Here is a 20,088-nt window from a genome sequence, read left to right on the forward strand (position 1 = left end):
ATTATGCAGCAATCCTATGGCATTTCGTGAAAATTGCAAATCTTGTTCCCTGTACGTCCTGCAGTTCCCATGATGAGAAAAATACTGCTAACGAACTAATGATTTTATCAATAAAATTAGTAACTTGAATGGTGGGTAGATCAAGAGAAAGAAACCCGTTTTGTTTTTATTGCAGATTCTCTTGACCGGCCGCCACACCACCAAAACCATGTGCTGTCTGTATCGCGCACACGGCAAAGACGAGTGATTTTCCTTCTGGGTCCCTCCAATCTTGTTCAGGAAATTCATATCCATGACTTCTCGTGCCATGATCCATGACACGTTCTCCTTTTAATGTAACTCATAAAAAAAAACCTCGAGATGTCCCTCATCCGTATACCGTCTGAATCTTAAAATCTGCTGTTCCTGAAGGCAGCTACAAGTTTACTCGGATTGGATTACTACGTGGCCAAAGTGGTCGGTTCACAACCATCATGCACACACGCCAGGACGTCCCTGTATTCCCTAGAGATGGTGAATGAATCGTAGACCTTCCCGTCTCTGCTCTTCTTGTACTCGAACAGAAGGGATGAGTGGTTGAACGCGGTGAGCTTGACAAATCCGTAGTCGTAGTCTCTGTACACGCTCCAAATTGTCTGCGATTCGCTGAAGTATGATCGTTCGCTCCCTCCACAGCCGACCACGACGTGGATCGTCCCATTCACGGTGCCGGAGTAATGAGACTTTTCTGTGTTCACACATTGATTCTGCATCATCCAACCAAAAATTAAGAGTCATTATGCTTGTAAGTATCAACCGTCGCATGCAAGGACATGAGAAGGATGAGAGTAGCATTGTCACTAATAGTTTTGAATAATCAAGTTAGCCTTGGTTACAAATGTTTTGGCTTGTTACGAGTGAAAACAATGCCTGCCTTATGCTCAAAGTACAATTAATTAGCCTCCAAAATCTCAATGTCTTCGTTTTACCTGGTAAATCGGGCATGTTCTTTCATAGTTATGGACATGACCATAGAATGCCATGTCGACTTTGTACTTCTGCCACAGCTTCTGCAAGCTATCCCTTCCCATAGGTTCCTCGAAAGAGCCCATCAAACTGTAGTAAGCCGACGAAGAATAGCCAAGAACACGATGAGCAGCAAATATCAGCCAAGGTTGCTTTTGTCTGTCTGCTGTCGCGAAACAGTTCTCAATGAACCTATATTGTTCAGAACCCTCCCTCCAGTCGTGTTCACTGTCGGCTATGCAGAAGTGGAACATGCCATAATCCGTTGAATACCTGCACATATGCGGGGAGGGGGGTAAGTTTTGTGTTATGCCATTACTTGTACTTCAGCTCCATGAAATGATGCAAACTGCAAATGCTAGAAATTGATTATGAAGAGTCAGAGTTTGGAGAAGATCGAGACGAAACATGTCATGCGAACACACATAGTGCATGGGCAATTACTCGTCAATTAATCCAAGATCAGTAATGACCTTACCTTCAATGAGAGTGAAACTTTTCTCTAAGTTATCATTCAGATTTGTCCCTTTCAACCATTGCAGGAATAGATTTGAAGAGGCATTTCGCTGGTTCTTTCATGTGGATTTGTTCTGAGAATCGGAATTCTACAGGTATTCCTACAAATTTCATTGATTCCTAGATACCTCTTGGCTCTTTTACTTAGTTGACTGTCCTCTTAATGACTACAACGCACGTGTTTCCTCCTAAATTACAATAGCAACAACCACTTACCAAAATTTCGCTCTATTTTCCGCGGGGACATAGAACATGGTCTCTGCTAGGACACCGCATTCACCACCTGAATCATTGGTGTCGTAAAATGATCCCGTGCCTGGAGTGTCACGCTCATGATTCCCACTGCATCCAAACTCCAGTATTATATATAGGTTAGGAAGTCGTTTGCTAATCCACACATCTAATGTATACCTTGCAATCATGTAAGGGACAGTCGATGCAATGGGCTCGATCATAGATGTGAACTGATCCCACTGTGAAATATATCCATTTGCATATGTTATATCTCCTATGTGAAACACTATATCTATGTTGTCTAAATCCTTGATGAGCTGATCTGTCGTGTTTAACGAGCCTGGCTGATAGTTATTGTACTCATTTGACCCGTCACGCTCTGCCTGAAATCCATCCACGTGAAGTTCCAAAATAGAAAAGGGAAAACATTCAGCCATGTTCAGATAAGTAGATAATGTGAAAGCACACAAATTGAACCAGATTGGGCTGATTGTATAAAGTGCTGGCGCTTGCACATGAACAGAAAGCAAAACTTTAAAGTTTGTGAAAAGCATAATGCATCTGTGAAACTTGCTTATGCTGGGCTATATGGCATGTGATTTTCTTGTCAAATCTTATTCAATCAAACTATGAGATTTTACACTATATGAAGAAAGAGAGACACTTCATCATATATGACAACCAAATCGAAAACTTCATCCAATACTGTTTCCCAAAAAAGAAGTCAAACATCAGCATGAAGTGAATCTTGAAGCTATTTAATAATCGAGAAAAGCGTGACATTGTCCTTCCTGAGGTATGCTGCTTTTACCTTTCCCATGTCACCAAATATTACGGCCCGCTGCAATGAGTCTTGTCCCGGATATGGAGATGATTTGAAAGAGTATACCTTGCTCCAAACATACGAATTGTTAGCTAATCTGTGGCCAAGCCTATATGTGTACCTGGAACATCAAATCAAGAAAAACGTCTATGGTAAACCTGCTTATGTCGCAAAACTCATGACATGTGTCATGTGTGTATTAGTCCAGAGCATTACTCTGCATTAGGCCACAGATCCTTTAGGAAACTTGTATGTATGAAACCTGGATCTCGCCACCCTACCGTTCGTGCAGGTGGACCTGCAAACAACAAGATTTCCTGAGAACCGTGATGTGTTAGTTTAAGATCGGAGATGATGGTCCTATAGTTTCGGATTTATATTCAGCCGTGGAACCCGCAGGTCTAGACCTAAAGATTGTAGACTCACAGCAAGGGCATATATTTGGCGACAACTGTTTAAGCGCTTCACAGCAAAATGATCATTGAATGTCATGGTGACAGTGATGACAAAGGATTCGAAAGTAGTAACCCTGTACCACAGCTAGCTGTCAAAGAGTATACTCCTTAGCGTACAAAAAGATCATACCACACATGCTATTTTGTCGAAATGTCAATGTTCCAGCTGGCGATCTAGTCTGGGTTTCTTCCTCAACACCCCACTCAACAAAAGGAGTCGCTTCATCAATGTTATAGCCACTAGTCCAGGTAACTGTCATCTGTGTTATACATAGAAGCAATTTATATCACCATTATCATATTTTCAGCATATAGAATATACAATTACTTCTGTACTATTGCACTATATTACCGTCTAGATAAGCATCTCAGACCAGAGAACATATCGTCAACAAAATTATCACAACCATTATAACTGAGAGGAATGACTAGGCTTAATAACTGGGACAGCTGATATGAAATGATGAATCATTCTAAAACCTTCAGATTGGTGCACTTTAATTTGGACAAGCATACGGAAAGATTTTAGCTTGCACTGAATGATTGTAGAGAAACCGGAAGAGAAACAGAAAAGAATGCACTGAGAGAACTTACTTCATCCCAAGACTTCCCTTGAGAAAGACGTGGATAAAGGGGTGCCTTTGGATATGCAAAATTAATGATATTGGAAACTGCCACAAGTTTCGGCTGCAAGAATTATGAACAATTGATCAAAGCCAAAGTTTCCGCATAACAAGTGCAAAATAACAATTGAGACTTCAAATACTAAGTGCTACTAAAAATATATTAAATCCTTGTTTTGGCCCGATGCGATGCCATTACAATCTAGACGAGATCAAATATCAAAGAAACTGAGAAGCAGGTAGAAAGTACATTTGACAGCCCGCCCGAGAAGAGTGCAAATGAGAAGTCTGATCTCTGATTTATCAGTTGAAACTCCAAAGAAGCATTCCCCGTCTTTGTATAGTCAGAGCTGGACTCATTGGCAAACTTATACTGAAATGGGCGTCAAATGCAGCGCGAATAAGCATAACCAAGGTCAGAATTGGTTGACAATATTTCAGTTATGAAAAAATCAGAACTTGCATGGGTGGATCAATCTTTACCTTAATGGGAGCTGAGCATATAAAAGGTGCTCTCTGCCTTGGATCATTAGGACGACAGGTAGAGGAGCTGAAACATCAGAGAAGAATCTTATTGGCCAAGCAATGAATAGTGGAGGGAAGCGACCAGTGACAACTCGCAATACTTACACATCTATGTCCACTAGTTTCCCAACTTTCTCATCAAGCTAAACTGATATTTCATTGAATAAATTAGATTTCTGGAGACTTCCACGATGCATACGGCTAGAGATAATGTAGATATACAGAATAAGAAGGGTGTAGGAGGATGGAGGTTACTTGAAGTTTGCAGGAGAAAAAACCGCAATCCAGTCATCTTCTGCAGGTCCGGGGCTTTCAAAGTCCACGACAACCCACTCAGTATCTTCCCCCTACACACACGCGCGCAGATATAAACATTATGATGTAAGTTTTTGCTCACTATTTTAACCGGAAATTAAAGCATGACCAAGCAAGTGAACAAGGACTGTGACTGGTGACAAAGTCATATAAGATGAATTTTATTTATTCAATCTAGCCACCATATACAGGTTGTTCTGAATCAGACTGATCTGACAAGTCGGACTTCGCCTGGATCAGTCATCAGCCTATTAAAAAAGAGGTTCCTGGATGTGGTCGACATGCATTATCAGCACCAGTCAAATTAAGACAAAATAACACGACTTTGAATTGATGATCTCAAGTTAATCAAACTCGTATTAATTTAACCTTTCTTCTGATCCGAATTCTGCACCTTCTCCATATGGTTTTTTACCTCTGAGAACCAGTGATTGTAGTTATTGACAAAATAGCTTTCTCTCTTACAATCAAAACACCTATCCTCCATGTTGCTCTACAGAATTACCATTAAAATGGACTTAAAACTCGTTCTGTGAAGCGAGTCTCAACAGTTCCCTTCAAGGCCGGATACGATTTACAAATCTACCATTCTCTACTCATATATCTAAGAAAAGTGCAAGCACCCAAGTCTTTCTTTGTTTGGCTGTGAGCGGACCAGAACTTGACCCACTTGCAGTTTGGATATTATTAGCTACAAACGAAGAACTTGAAACGCATAGAGAAGAGAAGTCAAAAGCAGGGAAGAAGAAGATGAAACTAAGAACGATGGAACATGGAGTGGGAGAGAAAGAAGGGAACAAAGAAACACAAGTACCTTGAGTCCAAGAACAAGAGGGTGAGCTCTGATGGAAGCATTCTCATGAAGCGCATGAACAGCGTTGTGGATCGCTATCTTGGAGAGCGGCTGCTCTCCACCCACACCGCTCGCGACCCGAACGCTGAGCACTAGTAAGACCGCCGCCAGCGATAACGAGAAGCCACCGAGAAGCAGCGGTGACTCAGCCATCTCTGTTTTCTCGGCAGGAGAGGAGGAAGAGGATTGTCTGGGATGAAATTTGTCCAACGTTGGTCGTCATGACTCATGAGGATTCATGGGGGGGATTTGCCGGCCATGGTTGACTCTGTTTGACCAGCCGAGCCCGCGGTAGCCGTGACGAAAATGACAGATTATCGTTGTCCTTCACCGGTCGGTTTGGGAAATGATGGTAAAGTGAGCCGTCCTAGAACTCCAATGGTCTACCGCCATATGCGAGTTGGATTCACACGGAGCAGGTGCATCCAATAAGAGCTCTCGGCTTACTTGGCCACATGTAAGTCGAACTGTCAATCGTCATTTTCCGCCAATCTTTCAATAAGCGGGTCAAATTCAATGTCCACTTAAAATCTGTCATATGGGTAAGTATACTGAATCTTATAAATCACTCGTTTTCTAATGACTTAAATTTTCAAAACAATCGTTTGTGATCCCACAAAATTTTACAATCTCGTTTACTTGAATCCTCCAATTCTCGACTCGAACATCTTATTAACAACAAGATACATCCATTTTGCTGCACCGAGGAGTAAACCCTTTATTTATATCGTTTGGACAGTAAAAGAAAATCTGATGCACAGCAAAAGGAGTCAAAGAATCATATGTCCCCGAGAATCATTTTCTAGCCAAAAGAGAGGAGAGAAAAAACCATACAAGTAGAAGCAACATCGATCTCTCGTTTTTCTTTGTAACATGGACAGCGTGCATTTCATTTCGCATTCAAAAGTCGCAGAATCTTACGCCACTCTTAGAGCAATATAGATTCAACAGACGCAAATTTTTCTTGTCCTTCTCGTAATTGTTAACTCGTGATTGCCAAAGTATTGCGACTAAGGAAAACACTTATCGATGCCGTAAAATATATTACTGTTTTACTATCAACCCATTGTATTAGGTACCTGTCATGATCAATTCGCTTAGCAAAGCATAATCTTAATCACGGACTAGTACATCATTTTCTGAAATTTTGATATGAAAAACAGCAAAGAAATGCTACACGCCACCTTCTCTAGAAGTCTTACTTGACCATTCCCACTCGATTCCACGGCCATCATCGAAACCTCTTTTACAATTTTTACACCAGATAACATCAGCAGCTAACCATTCTTCGGTGCAGGCAGCAAAGCTTTGCGAAAACAGAATTATTCGTCACGCAACAAACTAAAAGGGGAGAGATTATTCACAAAGGCACCGTGCCCAGAGATAAAACTCCTGTTGTTCCACTCGTGTGCATGCACCTAAAACCAGCAGGAAACACGACAATTCACCCTTGCTAAGTGCATATACAAACTGACTCAAGCTCCGCGCGGCTCACTTGTTTACGACTTGAGGCTTTTCGGAAAGAGGGTTGACAATTTGCTTTTCCAGTGCAACCAAACTGAAGCATCATTCAGAATATAGATCACCAAACCACATAAAACAGTCAAACTGAAATACGGTAGAACAAATAATTCCGTGTTTGACTTTGAAAGATTGCTCGTTTCTTTCTGCGATTTCTTTCAGTGCACGCGAGAAACGAGAGACGCAGAGGGAAGGAATCGGTCGGGCTTCCGTTCCGAGGAACCACCGATCTCTCGGCTCTCGCGATAAAGAAGCGAAAGTGAAAGACATTCAAAACTTGATCATTTTGGATTGTATTAGGCGAAAACAGAGACCGGATATTTTGCGGCTACACGTGTCGATAAGGGTGTGGTGTGGGACCAAAACATTTGAATCACCATTTTATAACTGGACAACGACACAAACGCTTCGGAACTTTGATCTAATAAGAAATTTGATATCCCTAAACTTTAGTTTAATATTTTTTAAATTTATTTAATGTAAATTTCTGAACTTTTTAGTATATGTTCAATATAGTCTTTAAATTATTTACGTTATTGTCCGAAAATCATGAGACTAACTTTTTTATTTTGTTCTTAACAATACCGTAATTTTGCAGCAATCATATGGGATTTCGTGAAAATAGCAAATCTTGTTCCCTGTACGTCTTGCAGGCCCCATGATGAGAAAAATACTGCTAATGAACTAATGATTTTATCAATAAAATCAGGAACTTTTTTTTTTTGGTCAGAATAAAATTAGTAACTTGAATGGTAGGTAGATCAAGAGAAAGAAACCCATTTTGTTTTGATTGCAGATTCTCTTGACCGGCCGCCACACCACGAAAACCATGTGCTGTCTGTATCGTGCACACGGCAAGGACGAGTGATTTTCTTTCTGGGTCCACCAATCTTGTTCAGGAAATTCATATCCATGACTTCTCGTGCCATGATCCATGACACGTTCTCCTTTTAATGTAACTCATAAAAAAAAACCCCGAGATGTCCCTCATCCGGATACCGTCTGAATCTTAAAATCTGCTGTTCCTGAAGGCAGCTACAAGTTTACTCGGATTGGATTACTACGTGGCCAAAGTGGTCGGTTCACAACCATCATGCACACACGCCAGGACGTCCCTGTATTCCCTAGAGATGGTGAATGAATCGTAGACCTTCCCGTCTCTGCTCTTCTTGTACTCGAACAGAAGGGACGAGTGGTTGAACGCGGCGAGCTTGACAAATCCGTAGTCGTAGTCTCTATACAAGCTCCAAATCGTCTGTGATTCACTGAAGTATGATAGTTCGCTCCCTCCACCGCTGACCACGACGTGGATCGTCCCATTCACAGTGCCTGAGTAATGAGACTTCTCTGTGTTCACACATTGATTCTGCATCATCCAATCAACAGATTGACTGTCATCATAAGTATCGATGGCGGTACATAAGGACATGAGAAGGATGAGACTAGCATTGTCAACTTCGAGTTTTGAATAATCAAGTTAGCCTCGGTAACAAATGCGTTGGCTTGTTTCAAGAGAAAACAATGCCTGTCTTATGCTCGAAGAACAATTAATTAGCCTCCAAAATCTCAACGATACCTGGTAAATCGGGCATGTTCTTTCATAGTTATGGACATGACCGTAGAATGCCATGTCGACTTTGTACTTCTGCCACAGCTTCTGCAAGCTATCTCTTCCCATAGGCTCCTCAAAAGAGCCCATCAAACTGTAGTAAGCCGAAGAAGAATAGCCTAGAACACGATGCGCGGCAAATATCAGCCAAGGTTGCTTTTGTCTATCTGCTGTCGCAAAACAGTTCTCAATGAACCTATATTGTTCAGAACCCTCCCTCCAGTCGTGTTCACTGTCGGCTATGCAGAAGCGGAACATGCCATAATCCGTTGAATACCTGCACATATGCAGGGAGGGGGGTAAGTTTTGTGTTGTGCCATTACTTGTACTTCCGCTCCATGAATGATGCAAACTGCAAATGCTAGAAATTGATTATGAAGAGTCAGAGTTTGGAGAAGATATGAGACGAAACATGTCATGCGAACGCACATAGTGCATGGGCGATTACTCATCAACTAATCCGAGATTAGTGACAACTTACCTTCAATGAGAGTGAAAGACTTCTCTAATTATCATTCAGAATTGTCCCTTTCAACCATTGCAGGAATAGATTTGAAGAGGCATTTCGCTGATTCTTTCATGTGAATTTGTTTTGAGAATGGGAATTCTACAGGTATTCCTAATAATTTAATTGATTCCTAAAAACTTCTTGACTCTTTTACTTAGTTGACTGTCCTCTTAAGGACTACACAGCATGTGTTTCCTCATAAATTACAGTAGCACCAACCACTTACCAAAATTTTGCTCTATTTTCCGCAGGGACATAGAACATGGTCTCTGCTAGGACACCACATTCACCGCCTGAATCATTGGTATCGTAAAATGATCCCGTGCCTAGAGTGTCACGCTCATGATTCCCACTGCATCCAAACTCCAGTATTATATATAGGTTAGGAAGTCGTTTGCTAATTTACACATCTAATGTATACCTTGCAATCATGTAAGGGACAGTCGATGCAATGGGCTCGATCATAGATGTGAACTGATCCCACTATGAAATATATCCATTTGCATATGTTATAACTCCTATGTGAAACACTATATCTATGTTGTCTAAATCCTTGATGAGCTGATCTGTCGTGTTTAACGAGCCTGGCTGATAGTTATTGTACTTGTTTGACCCGTCACGCTCTGCCTGCAATCCATCCACGTGAAGTTCCAAAATAGAAAAGGGAAACATTCAACCATGTTCAGATAAGTAGATAATGTCAAAAGCACGCAAATTGAACCAGATTGGGCTGATTGTATAAAGTGCTGGCGCTTGCACATGAACAGAAGGCAAAACCTTAAAGTTTGTGAAAAGCATAATGCATCTGTGAAACTTGCTTATGCTGGGCTATATGGCATGTGATTTTCTTGTCAAATCTTATTCAATCAAACTATGAGACTTTACACTATATGAAGAAAGAGAGACACTTCATCATATATGACAACCAAATCGAAAACTTTGTCCAACACTGTTTCCTAAAAAAGAAGTTGAACATCAGCATGAAGTGAATCTTGAAGCTCTTTAATAATCAAGAAAAGACTAACGCATGACATTGTCCTTCCTGAGTTATGCTGCTTTTACCTTTCCCATGTCACCAAATATTACGGCCCGCTGCAATGAATCTTGTCCTGGATATGGAGATGATTTGAAGGAGTATACCTTGCTCCAAACATATGAATTGTTAGCTAATCTGTGGCCAAGCCTATATGTGTACCTGGAACATCAAATCAAGAAAACGTCTATGGTAAACCTGCTTATGTGGCAAAACTCATGACATGTATGTATTAGTCCATAGCAATACTCTGCATTAGGCCACAGATCCTTTAGGAAACTTGTATGTATGAAACCTGGATCTCGCCACCCTATCGTTCGTGCAGGTGGACCTGCAAACAACAAGATTTCCCGAGCACCATGATGTGTTAGTTTAAGATCGGAGATGATGGTCCTATAGTTTGGGATTTATATTCAGCCATTGCCATGCACCATTTGGCCTGGAACCTGCAGTTCTAGACCTAAAGATTGTAGACTCACAGCAAGGGCATATATTTGGCAACAACTGTTTAAGCACTTCACAGCAAAATATCGTTAAATGTCCTGGTGACAACGATGGGAATTCGAAAGAAGTAATGCCAAAGCACAACTAGCTGTCAAAGAGTATACACCTTGGCGTACAAAAAGATCATACCACACATGCTATTTTGTTGAAATGTCAATGTTCCAGCTGGCGATCTAGTCTGGGTTTCTTCCTCAACACCCCACTCAACAAAAGGAGTCGCTTCATCAATGTTATAGCCACTAGTCCAGGTAACTGTCATCTGTGTTTCACGTCAAAGCAATTTATATCACCATTGTCATATTTTCGGCATGTAGAATAGACAATTACTTCTGTACTATTGCACTATATTGCCATCTAGATAAGCATCTCAGACCAGAGAACATATCGTCAAGAAAATTATCACAACCATTATAACTGAGAGATATGACAAGGCTTAATAACTGGGAATGCTAACACGAAATTCTGAATCATTCTAAAACCTTCAGATTGGTGCACTTTAATTTGGATAAGCATATGGAAAGATTTTAGCTTGCACCGAGTGATTGTAGAGAAAACCTGAAGAGAAAAAGAAAACGATGCACTGAGAGAACTTACTTCATCCCAAGACTTCCCTTGAGAAAGACGTGGATAAAGGGGTGCCTTTGGATTTGCAAAGTTAATGATATTTGAAACTGCCACAAGTTTCGGCTGCAAGAATTATGCACGGTTGATCAAAGCCCAAGTTTCCATGTAAAAGGTGTAAAATAACAATTGAGACGTCAAAATCTAAGTGCTCCAAAAATATACTAAATCCTTATTTTGGACGAGATCGACTATCAAGAAACTGAGAAGCAGGTAGAAAGTACATTTGACAGCCCGCCCGAGAAGAGCGCGAATGAGAAGTCTGATCTCTGATTTATCAGTTGAAACTCCAAAGAAGCATTCCCCGTCTTTGTATAGTCAGAGCTGGATTCATTGGCAAACTTATACTGAAATGGGCGTCAAATGCAACACGAATAAGCATAACCAAGGTCAGAATTGGTTGACAGTATTTCAGTAATGAAAAATTCAGAACTTGCATGGGTGGATCGATCTTTACCTTAATGGGAGCTGAGCATATAAAAGGTCCTCGCTGCCTTGGATCATTAGGACGACAGGTAGAGGAGCTGAAACATTAGAGCAGAATCTTATTGGCCAAGCAATGAATAGTGGAGGGAAGCAACCAGTCGCAATGCTTACTCATCTATGTACAGTTTCCCAATTTTCTCATCAAGCTAAACTGATATTTGATTGAATAAATTAGATTTCTGGAGACTTCTACGATGCATACGGCTAGAGATAATGTAGATATACAGAATAAGAAGGGTGTAGGAGGCTGGAGGTTACTTGAAGTTTGCAGGAGAAAAAACCGCAACCCAGTCATCTTCTGCAGGTCCGGGGCTTTCAAAGTCCACGACAACCAGCTCAGTATCTTCCCCCTACACATGCACCCGCGCAGATATAAACATTATGATGTAAGGTTTTGCTCACTATTTTACCCGGAAATTAAAGCACGACCAAGCAATTGAACAAGGACTGCGACTGGTGACGAAGTCATATTAGATGAATTGTATTTATTCAATCTAGCCACCATATACAGGTTGTGAATCAGACTGATCTGACAAGTTGGACTTTGCCTGGATCAGTCATCAGCCTATTATAAAGAGGTTTCTGGATGTGGTCGATATGCATTATCAGCACCAGTCAAATTAAGATAAAATAACGCGACTTTGAATTGATGATCTCAAGTTAATCAAACGAGTATTAATTTATCCTTTCTTCTGATCCGAAATCTGCACCTTCTTTATATGTTTTTTTTTTTCTGAGAACCAGTGATTGTAGTTATTTACAAAAGAGCTTTCTCTCTTACAATCAAAACACCTATACTCCATGTTGCCCTACAGAATTACCATTAAAATGGACTTAAAACGTGTTCTGCGAAGCGAGTAACAACGGTTCCCTTCAAGGCCGGATACAATTTACAAATCTACCATTCTCTACTCATATATTTAAGACAAGTGCAAGCACCCAAATCTTTCTTGTTTGGCTGTGAGCGGACCAGAACGTGACCCACTTGCAGTTTGGATATTATTAGCCACAAACGAAGAGAAGAAGTTGAAACGCATAGAGAAGAGAAGTCAAAAGCAGGGAAGAAGAAGAAGATGAAACTAAGAACGATGGAACATGGAGTGGGAGAGAAAGAAGGGAACAAAGAAAACCAAGTACCTCGAGTCCAAGAACAAGAGCGTGAGCTCTGATGGAAGCATTCTCATGAAGCGCATGAACGGCGTTGTGGATCGCTATCTTGGAGAGCGGCTGCTTTCCACCCACAACGCTCGCGATCCGAACGCTAAGCACAAGTAAGACCGCCGCCAGCGATAACGAGGAGCCACCGAGAAGCAGCGGTGACTTAGCCATCTCTGTATCGCATGAAGCGGCAGGAGGAAGATGATTGTCTGTGATGAAATTTGTCCAACGTCATGAGGATTCTTGGGGGGGAATTTGCCGGCCATGGTTGACCCTGTTTTCCCGCTGAGCCCGCAGTAGCTGTGACGAAAATGACAGATGACCGTTGTCCTTCACCCTTCGGTCTGGTGGAAGATGGTGAAGTGCATCCGGGGCATGTGAGTCCCAAGATGATCCGTCCTAGAACTCTTCTGGTTTAGCGCCATAGGTGAGTTGGATTCGCATGCAGCGGAGCAGGAGCATCCAATAAGAGATCTCAGCTTACCTGGCCACATGCAAGTCAAACTGTCAATCGCAACTTTCTCTTAATATTTCAATAAGCGGGTTAAAGTTTGTCCAATTAAAATCTGTCATATGAATAAGTATACTGAATCTTATAAATCAGCAGTTTACTAATGACTTAGATTTTTAAAACGGTGATTTGTGATCCTACAAAATTTCACATGTACGTTTACTAAAATCCTCCTATGCTCGACTCGAACATCTTATTAACAACAAAATACATCCAATTTGCTGCACCGAGGAGCAAACCCTTTATTTACATCGTATGGATCATAAAAGAAAACCTGATGCGCAGCGAAAGGAGCCAAAGAATCATCTGTCCACGAGAATCATTTTTGAAGCCAAAAGAGAGGAGAGAAGAAACCGTACAAGTAGAAGCAACATTGATCTTTCTTTCTTCTATTTAACATGGACAGTGAGCAATTCATTTCGCATATAAAAGTTGCAGAATCTTACGCCGCTCTTCAAGTAACATAGATTCAACCTATGCAAATTTTTGTCGTCCTTCCCGTAATTGTTAACTCCTGATTGCCAAAGTATCGCGACTAGGGAAGACTCTTATCGCCGCCGTGAAATATATTACTGTTTTACTGTCAACCTATTGTATTAGGTAGGATTGAAGTTGTTTGATGATGACCAAAGCCATTACAAATACAATGGCACAACGCACGCATTCATCCCAACAAACGGAAGGGAAAAGAAAAATTCAACACTCTTCAAGCTTCAACAGGGACTTATAGTGACCTCCTAATTGTTCCTCGAAATACCCTGCCATGATCAATTGGCTTAGCAAAGCATAATCTTAATCATGGACCAGTACATCATTTTCTGAAATTTTGATATGAAAAACAGCAAAGAAATGCTACATGCCAGCTTCTCTAGAAGTCTTACTTGGCCATTCCTACTCTATTCCACGGCCATCATCGAAATCTCTATTACAATTTTTACACCAGATGAATATCAGCAGCTAACCATTCTTCTGTGCAGGCAGCAAAGCTTTGCAAAAACAAAATCATTCATCACGCAACAAACTAAAGGAGAGAGATTATTCACAAAGGCACCGTGCCCAGAGATAAAACTCCTGTTGTTCCACTCCTGTGCATGCACCTAAAACCAGCAGGAAACACAACAATTCACCCTTGCTAAGTGCATATACAAACTGACTTGAGCTCCACGCGGTTCACTTGTTTACGACTTGAGGCTTCGGAAAGAGGGTTGACAATTGCTTTTCCAGTGCAACCAAACTGAAGCATCATTCAGAAAACAGATCACCAAACGACATTAAACAGTCAAACTGAAATACGGTAGAACAAACTTGAGTCACTCACATTTCGTACTTCTGAAATGCTTCATTTCGTTTTGCCATGTAAAGATCACTATCTCTTGGTATGTTGTTCAAAGGATTGGCTGTCAATCAATGAGAACAGGGGAAAAGAAGCGAGAGATCATTAATTGGAAGCTAAAACAAGCGAAGCAGTAAAATAAGCAGCATGCGGGAAAAAAATTGCACCACCAACAGAAAAAAGCCTTCACCCGTTGATCAATAAAAAAAACTTTATTGGTTGCTCGCTAGCATTATAAAGAAAGCGAGCATCATCTAGATGCACTTTCCTAGGTTGATTAGCAACTGCATCATGCAAAAAGCAGTAAATATGCAAGGAAAGACGGTAATTTTGCATCTTTGACAATTCTTCACAAATAAAATCAGACTCAATCATCCAGAACTTAGTAAATCCTTTCGATTTTGAAGAAAAATCTAACTGCCCACTTGTCTTCCTCTCGTGTTAATTCATTCTCAAAAATAGGATTCTGTGTAAAAGTGCAAAGTGATACGGCGGACGGAGAATTTCACGTTTGGGGGGTTGGGTTCACCACCAGCCCATGGTACTGAAAGTTTTCTATTGCCGGAAACTATGCCTTCGTGCTCAAAAAGCCGGAGATGAGAACAGAAAATCATACATGGAAGTTGCATTGCTTGCTTCTGAACTGCGTTTTTGCTAGCATTAATAGAAGGAGCTTGAGGAAGCAGCTGTAAAAGCAAAGCCATTATGCAATAGAGTTAAAAACGAACACAATCATCGGGTCTATGAATGCCAAAAGATAAACTTTTGGTAAAATTTGCGGAATCGTGTGAAGGAGATGGAAAAAAAACAGAAACTACAAAGAAATATGGAGAGAGGATGCCCACAGTGATATTATCGGTGAATTGTAAGATACTTAGAAGCAATACCTTCTGTTTGTCCCGTCTCTTTAGTATCTTCATATGGCATTTTTTGATGTAGTGCGTCAAATGATATCGAGAATGTCTGGAGCAAAGCTGTTCTCTGATCTCTGGGTTGTCAGTTAGCCAGTCAGATATATCCTTGGATTTAACTACGTCATCCTGGTCCAGTGATTCCAACCAGGAATAAACCGGTATCCATTGATCGGTACGTTGAAACCGAGCTGGTGGATAATTCATATGAGTTGTTTCCTTTTCCTGCTATAAGAAAAAATACCGTGAATTCGCATGAATTACCACTCAGTGCCCAGTAAATAGACATGGCAATCTTCAGAAGTAAAAACCAAAATCCATGCAATATAAAGTCAATCAAAAGAGTAAGTTTCCTGGACTTCCTGAAAAGAAATTGATCATAGCACGATTGAAAGACCTGCACCAGCTTTGCCATTACTCTTTTACTCCTTTCAGTACTAGTTGATAGGAGAATGATACCTAACCTATGATTCATGCACTCGTGTGGCTATATAAGTTCATTATCAGACGTGATATATGCTACTGAATCCAAAAGGGATCCTTCATTAATAGAGAATCCGGAACATTTAATAATAACATCTCCTCCACAATCAATCACTCACTATAAGGACAACTCCACAACATCGCCAAAACGAAATCCAAATCTTGATATCTGACGAGATCCCAGCATTTAGTGTCGCGATTATGAAATGAGCTAGCACCGCAAGTGATTTTGTCATGCTACTAATTTCATTAAAGTCTAGCAAACAGAATTTGTGCGGAAATATAACATCACTCCATCTTTTCTTTTTTAATCTCAATCACGATTTTAAAACCCGTAAGCCCAATAAAGATATCTTTTGGCAGATCCAATGTGATCATTTTATTGAAAGCATTTTAAGCTGGAGCATCCGTAATAGTCAGCATACAGAAAGAACACAGTTCCCATCTCTAGCTACACGCATCATCCGAATGAGCATATCGGATGATTAAAGGCAATTAAGAATAAGCCATAGAGTCAATCAAGTAAACATAGCGTGAATTGAAACGTTTCGGCAGCTTGTTTACATGCTCTAAATCAATTGATTACAATTCAAATCTATGCTTTTCAACCATACATACACTGAGTGGGCGCACTCCTCTGGATAATTAAGGACATACTTTCCAGTCATTTCAAGGCTCCCGGCAACAAATTTTGGAAAGTATAGTAGAATGGAACCATCTACTGACAACATTTCATGGTGCTTGTTTTTATTTTTTGAAAGAAACATGTGATGCTTTAACCCATTGAAACCCCCTCTTTTTTCAAATTAAAATTTGTATCCCGAAACTGCAAAGAAGTTTGGGGACTACTCCCCACAACAGGTCCCCTATACTCCAATCATTATAACACGCTTCTACACAATTCAACCTGAGCAACAAATCTAACCTCTACTCAACTCCGATAACCCCGCATAAACTCTCTTCCGGCTTTTCTTCCTTTTCTTCTTTTCGTGTGCACGCACTCATCTCACAGTTCTCCATGAACTAAACTTCCTTCTGACAATGGCCTGATAAACTCAAAACTCCAAAAACATTTCAACTGCTCTGTACCTCAGCCTGCACTTGCAGCTGACAGGCGTTGCTGGCAAACACTTTGGCATATGCCTTCCGTTTCAAACACAATAAAGAGGCACTTAATTAGCACTTAATCGAACATCCTCTCGTTTCCATCCCCTCATTTATTTTCTCCTCCTATAAGTAATAACCGATACGCATTCGAAATCGAATCCCTGAAATCGCGAACGCAATCCGACCAGCCAGCAAGCAAGCACCCGTCAATCCCGAGCCGATTCTCTCGCGTACAAAAGGGAAAGGCGAGACCTTTTCCCGCCGCGCGGAACAAGTTCCAACCAAGAGCACGACAACATCGGGCGAAACAGCTCGAGCTCAAAAAGGGGAGCTTACCTCGCCATGGATCTGGGCGGGCAATCGGAGGATGTTCTGGATGGAGAGGAGGCGCTCGATGAGCTCGGACCTCTCCATGGACTTGAGCTCCGACGGGAGGGAGACGTGGTTCACGTCGATCCAAGCCTCGACCTCGGTGGCCGTCACTTCTTTCGCCTCCGGGAAGGCCCGCAGCCAAGCTCCCGCCATGACCTCCCATTCTTGGGTCTGGTCGGTCGCCTGGCTGGGGACGGGATCGCGTTCGTCCTCGCCTAGGGCTCCCGCCGGCGGTGCCGGGTTCGGCATCTTCGACCGGCTGAGCTCAAGCTGAGGTGCAGGGCGACCGGGACGAGGCGAGACGGGACAGGTTGCATTAGGATTGGAATACGAGGTAAGCGAGTATCGGGATGTTATGCGGACATGTACCTCGTATGATACAGGCGCGGATACACGAAATTCTGAGTCTGGGTGCTGGTTGTGCTGGGGCATACTCCAGGGGATGTACAAAATTGTCCGAATTAATTCCCGTTACCAAATCCGAAGGCCGTATTCATCATCTTCTTCTTACTTGACCATTCTATGAACATTTTTGCAGAAAATGTGACGTTTTTCATTATTTAGAAAAATGATAATATTTTTCTGGTATTTGGACGGACCTGAAAATGAATTAAAAAAATATTTTGGTTTTTTTAGTTTGTAAGTTTTTTCCTTTTCTTTCTTTTTCTTTTTCCTTCTTCCTCACCATGGCGGTAGTCGGCGGCAATGAGGCTTGACCTCGCCTGTGACCGTTGTCGTGGCTGGCGATCGGTCGAGAAATAAGGAAAAAGAAAAGGAAATAAAAGAATAATAATTCAAAATTCAACAAAAAATTTGTTTAGAATGGACTTTTCATTAACTAAGGACTTGAGCACCAAGGACCCAAGCATGGCATTTGTGGACCCGTGCCAAGAACCAGAGCTCGAGCATCGGGGGCCGATCACGGCTTTTATGCACCCCGGATGGGTGTCGAGCATTGGTCACGACTCACAACTCACAAGCACCAGGGCTTTGGGCCCAAGCTTGGATGCCAGAGACCTGGTCTGAACATGGAGACCCGAGAACCAATGTTAGGGCTTTCATGCTCAAGATAAAGTTTCGCGTCCAAGCGCTTATATCTAATCATATATTTGGAAAATGTTTTTCAATTTTTCAAAAAGAAAATCATTTTCTTGAATTTAAATATGAGTTCTCCGACTCATAAAACATTTTCTGTTGATTCATTTTCGTAAGCGAACCAAACGTCAAAAATTGAGAAGAATATTTTCCGCGAAACAAAATTTCTTAAAAATAGTCGCTTGTATCGCTTGAAATAATTAGTTAATGCAAAATGTTTCACTATCGAACAAAAAATTATGTCTAAATATTTCTATGAACAATGATTTTTGAATAATTTGTTCATTTTTATAAACGATTTTTTTTTAAATTTAAATTATTCATTTTCACGAAATAAACCCATCTTAATTGATTTGAAACTCTTTTACCATGTTATAGTAACGGGACATGCATGCTCAAGACTCAAGAGTTGGTGATGTTAGGGGTGAGCAAAATGGACCGCCCAAATTGTGACCGGACTGGACCGACCGGTTTGGTCCGGTTCTCGGGAATATCGGTCTAGTTTCCGGTTCCTAAAAGTGGAACCGGTTTCCGGGTTGTCCGGTTCCCGGTTCTAGGGTGGGAACCGGATCGGACCGATAAATATATATATATATATATATATTTTTCTATTTTTTTCATATATATTTATTTACTTTTTAAATTTTTTGAAAAAATAGAAAGCCTAATCTAATTTCTCCAATTCTCTTTTATCTTTACCAATAAGTGATTGATCCTATTGGAACCGGTCTACGGTCCCAAGATTAGCCGGTTCGGTCCCCGATCCTAGAAACAGAGAATCGGTCCTCCCAGTCCGGTTCCCGATTTTTTGGTTGGATCGGACCGAACCGGGAACCGCTCACCCCTAAGTGATGTGTCCCAAATTCTCACGTATAGCTCATGCAACAATGGACGGCGGATATCGTAAGCATCGCTTATAATGTCCGCACGTCTAATTGAAGTCCTTCGAGAAATTCACGTGGAGCTTACCAACTCACCTTAATGCATCCAAATCTTATTTATAACGAAAAAGTCCCCTTTTCGCCACCATATTTTTATGCTTTTTTTCAAAAAAAAAAAAACATCAGATTAGTGTACTTTTAATTTATATGATCAAGTTCTTCTCATTTCACAAATTTTCCATGTGACTTTCCTTTTATACCAAATCTGATCAAATCTAGCTGACTTGGCAGTTGAACTATGTTGTAGTGCAAGGTGGATAAAATTTTTCTAATGCGAATGTCTACATTGGCTAAATTTTTCCATACATGTTTACGTAGGTGTGCACATATTTTGTTTGCAGCGTACTTTGATGGTCGTACCAACTGAAATGGTTAGAAAAGTTGTAAAAGTAAAAGAACTAGATTATACAACTTAAAAGTATAATGACTTGATTAGAAAATATCAAAAAGCATAGGAATGAAAAGTAGAATTTTTCCTATTTATAAAACCTTAACCGTTTAAGTATTGTAACTCTGGCGTGCAACATTAAACATACGCCGAAAACG

The 20,088-nt window shown here is 40.9% G+C and overlaps 2 protein-coding genes and 1 pseudogene across 3 annotated transcripts; all 3 read right to left on the reverse strand.

Annotated features, from left to right (window-relative positions):
• Positions 1-82: 82 nt before the first annotated feature.
• Positions 83-5,721, reverse strand: LOC115694326 (probable inactive purple acid phosphatase 27). Its single transcript, XM_030621461.2, has 12 exons — positions 5,311-5,721; positions 4,437-4,528; positions 4,140-4,206; positions 3,907-4,029; positions 3,628-3,720; positions 3,164-3,293; positions 2,795-2,876; positions 2,567-2,699; positions 1,933-2,138; positions 1,738-1,863; positions 969-1,278; positions 83-746 (listed from the first exon to the last, which is right to left on the reverse strand). The coding sequence occupies exons 1-12, from the start codon at positions 5,500-5,502 to the stop codon at positions 441-443; spliced, it is 1,860 nt and encodes a 619-aa protein (XP_030477321.2). The 5' UTR covers positions 5,503-5,721; the 3' UTR covers positions 83-440.
• A 1,916-nt stretch (positions 5,722-7,637) lies between these two features.
• Positions 7,638-13,180, reverse strand: LOC115694318 (probable inactive purple acid phosphatase 27; annotated as a pseudogene).
• An 832-nt stretch (positions 13,181-14,012) lies between these two features.
• Positions 14,013-17,821, reverse strand: LOC115693014 (uncharacterized). 2 transcript variants are annotated; one of them, XM_056314282.1, is made up of 5 exons: positions 17,471-17,821; positions 15,521-15,772; positions 15,250-15,319; positions 14,619-14,697; positions 14,013-14,534 (listed from the first exon to the last, which is right to left on the reverse strand). In XM_056314282.1, the coding sequence occupies exons 1-5, from the start codon at positions 17,753-17,755 to the stop codon at positions 14,471-14,473; spliced, it is 750 nt and encodes a 249-aa protein (XP_056170257.1). In that variant the 5' UTR covers positions 17,756-17,821; the 3' UTR covers positions 14,013-14,470. The 2 variants fall into 2 exon arrangements, with proteins under 2 accessions (XP_056170257.1, XP_030475859.1); XM_030619999.2 differs by having other exon boundaries at positions 15,521-15,769; positions 17,471-17,820.
• Positions 17,822-20,088: the final 2,267 nt, after the last annotated feature.

The sequence above is a fragment of the Syzygium oleosum genome, unplaced genomic scaffold (assembly GCF_021117445.2).
Source record: "Syzygium oleosum isolate NSW1041296 unplaced genomic scaffold, Sole_v2.1 Sole_v2.09, whole genome shotgun sequence".
NCBI lineage: Eukaryota > Viridiplantae > Streptophyta > Magnoliopsida > Myrtales > Myrtaceae > Syzygium > Syzygium oleosum.

Excerpts from the sequence above, each read along its gene's own strand:
- LOC115694326 (XM_030621461.2), bottom strand. The coding sequence starts at position 5,502 with ATGGCTGAGTCACCGCTGCTTCTCGGTGGCTTCTCGTTATCGCTGGCG. Across the intron at positions 2,877-3,163 it reads TCGACAAAATAGCATGTGTG|GTCCACCTGCACGAACGGTA; the intron begins GTATGATCTTTT and ends TGTTGTTTGCAG. Across the intron at positions 747-968 it reads GAACATGCCCGATTTACCAG|AATCAATGTGTGAACACAGA; the intron begins GTAAAACGAAGA and ends TGGATGATGCAG.
- LOC115693014 (XM_056314282.1), bottom strand. The coding sequence starts at position 17,755 with ATGCCGAACCCGGCACCGCCGGCGGGAGCCCTAGGCGAGGACGAACGC. Across the intron at positions 15,320-15,520 it reads AGAGACGGGACAAACAGAAG|CTGCTTCCTCAAGCTCCTTC; the intron begins GTATTGCTTCTA and ends TTGCTTTTACAG. Across the intron at positions 14,698-15,249 it reads GCAAGCAATGCAACTTCCAT|CCAATCCTTTGAACAACATA; the intron begins GTATGATTTTCT and ends ATTGATTGACAG.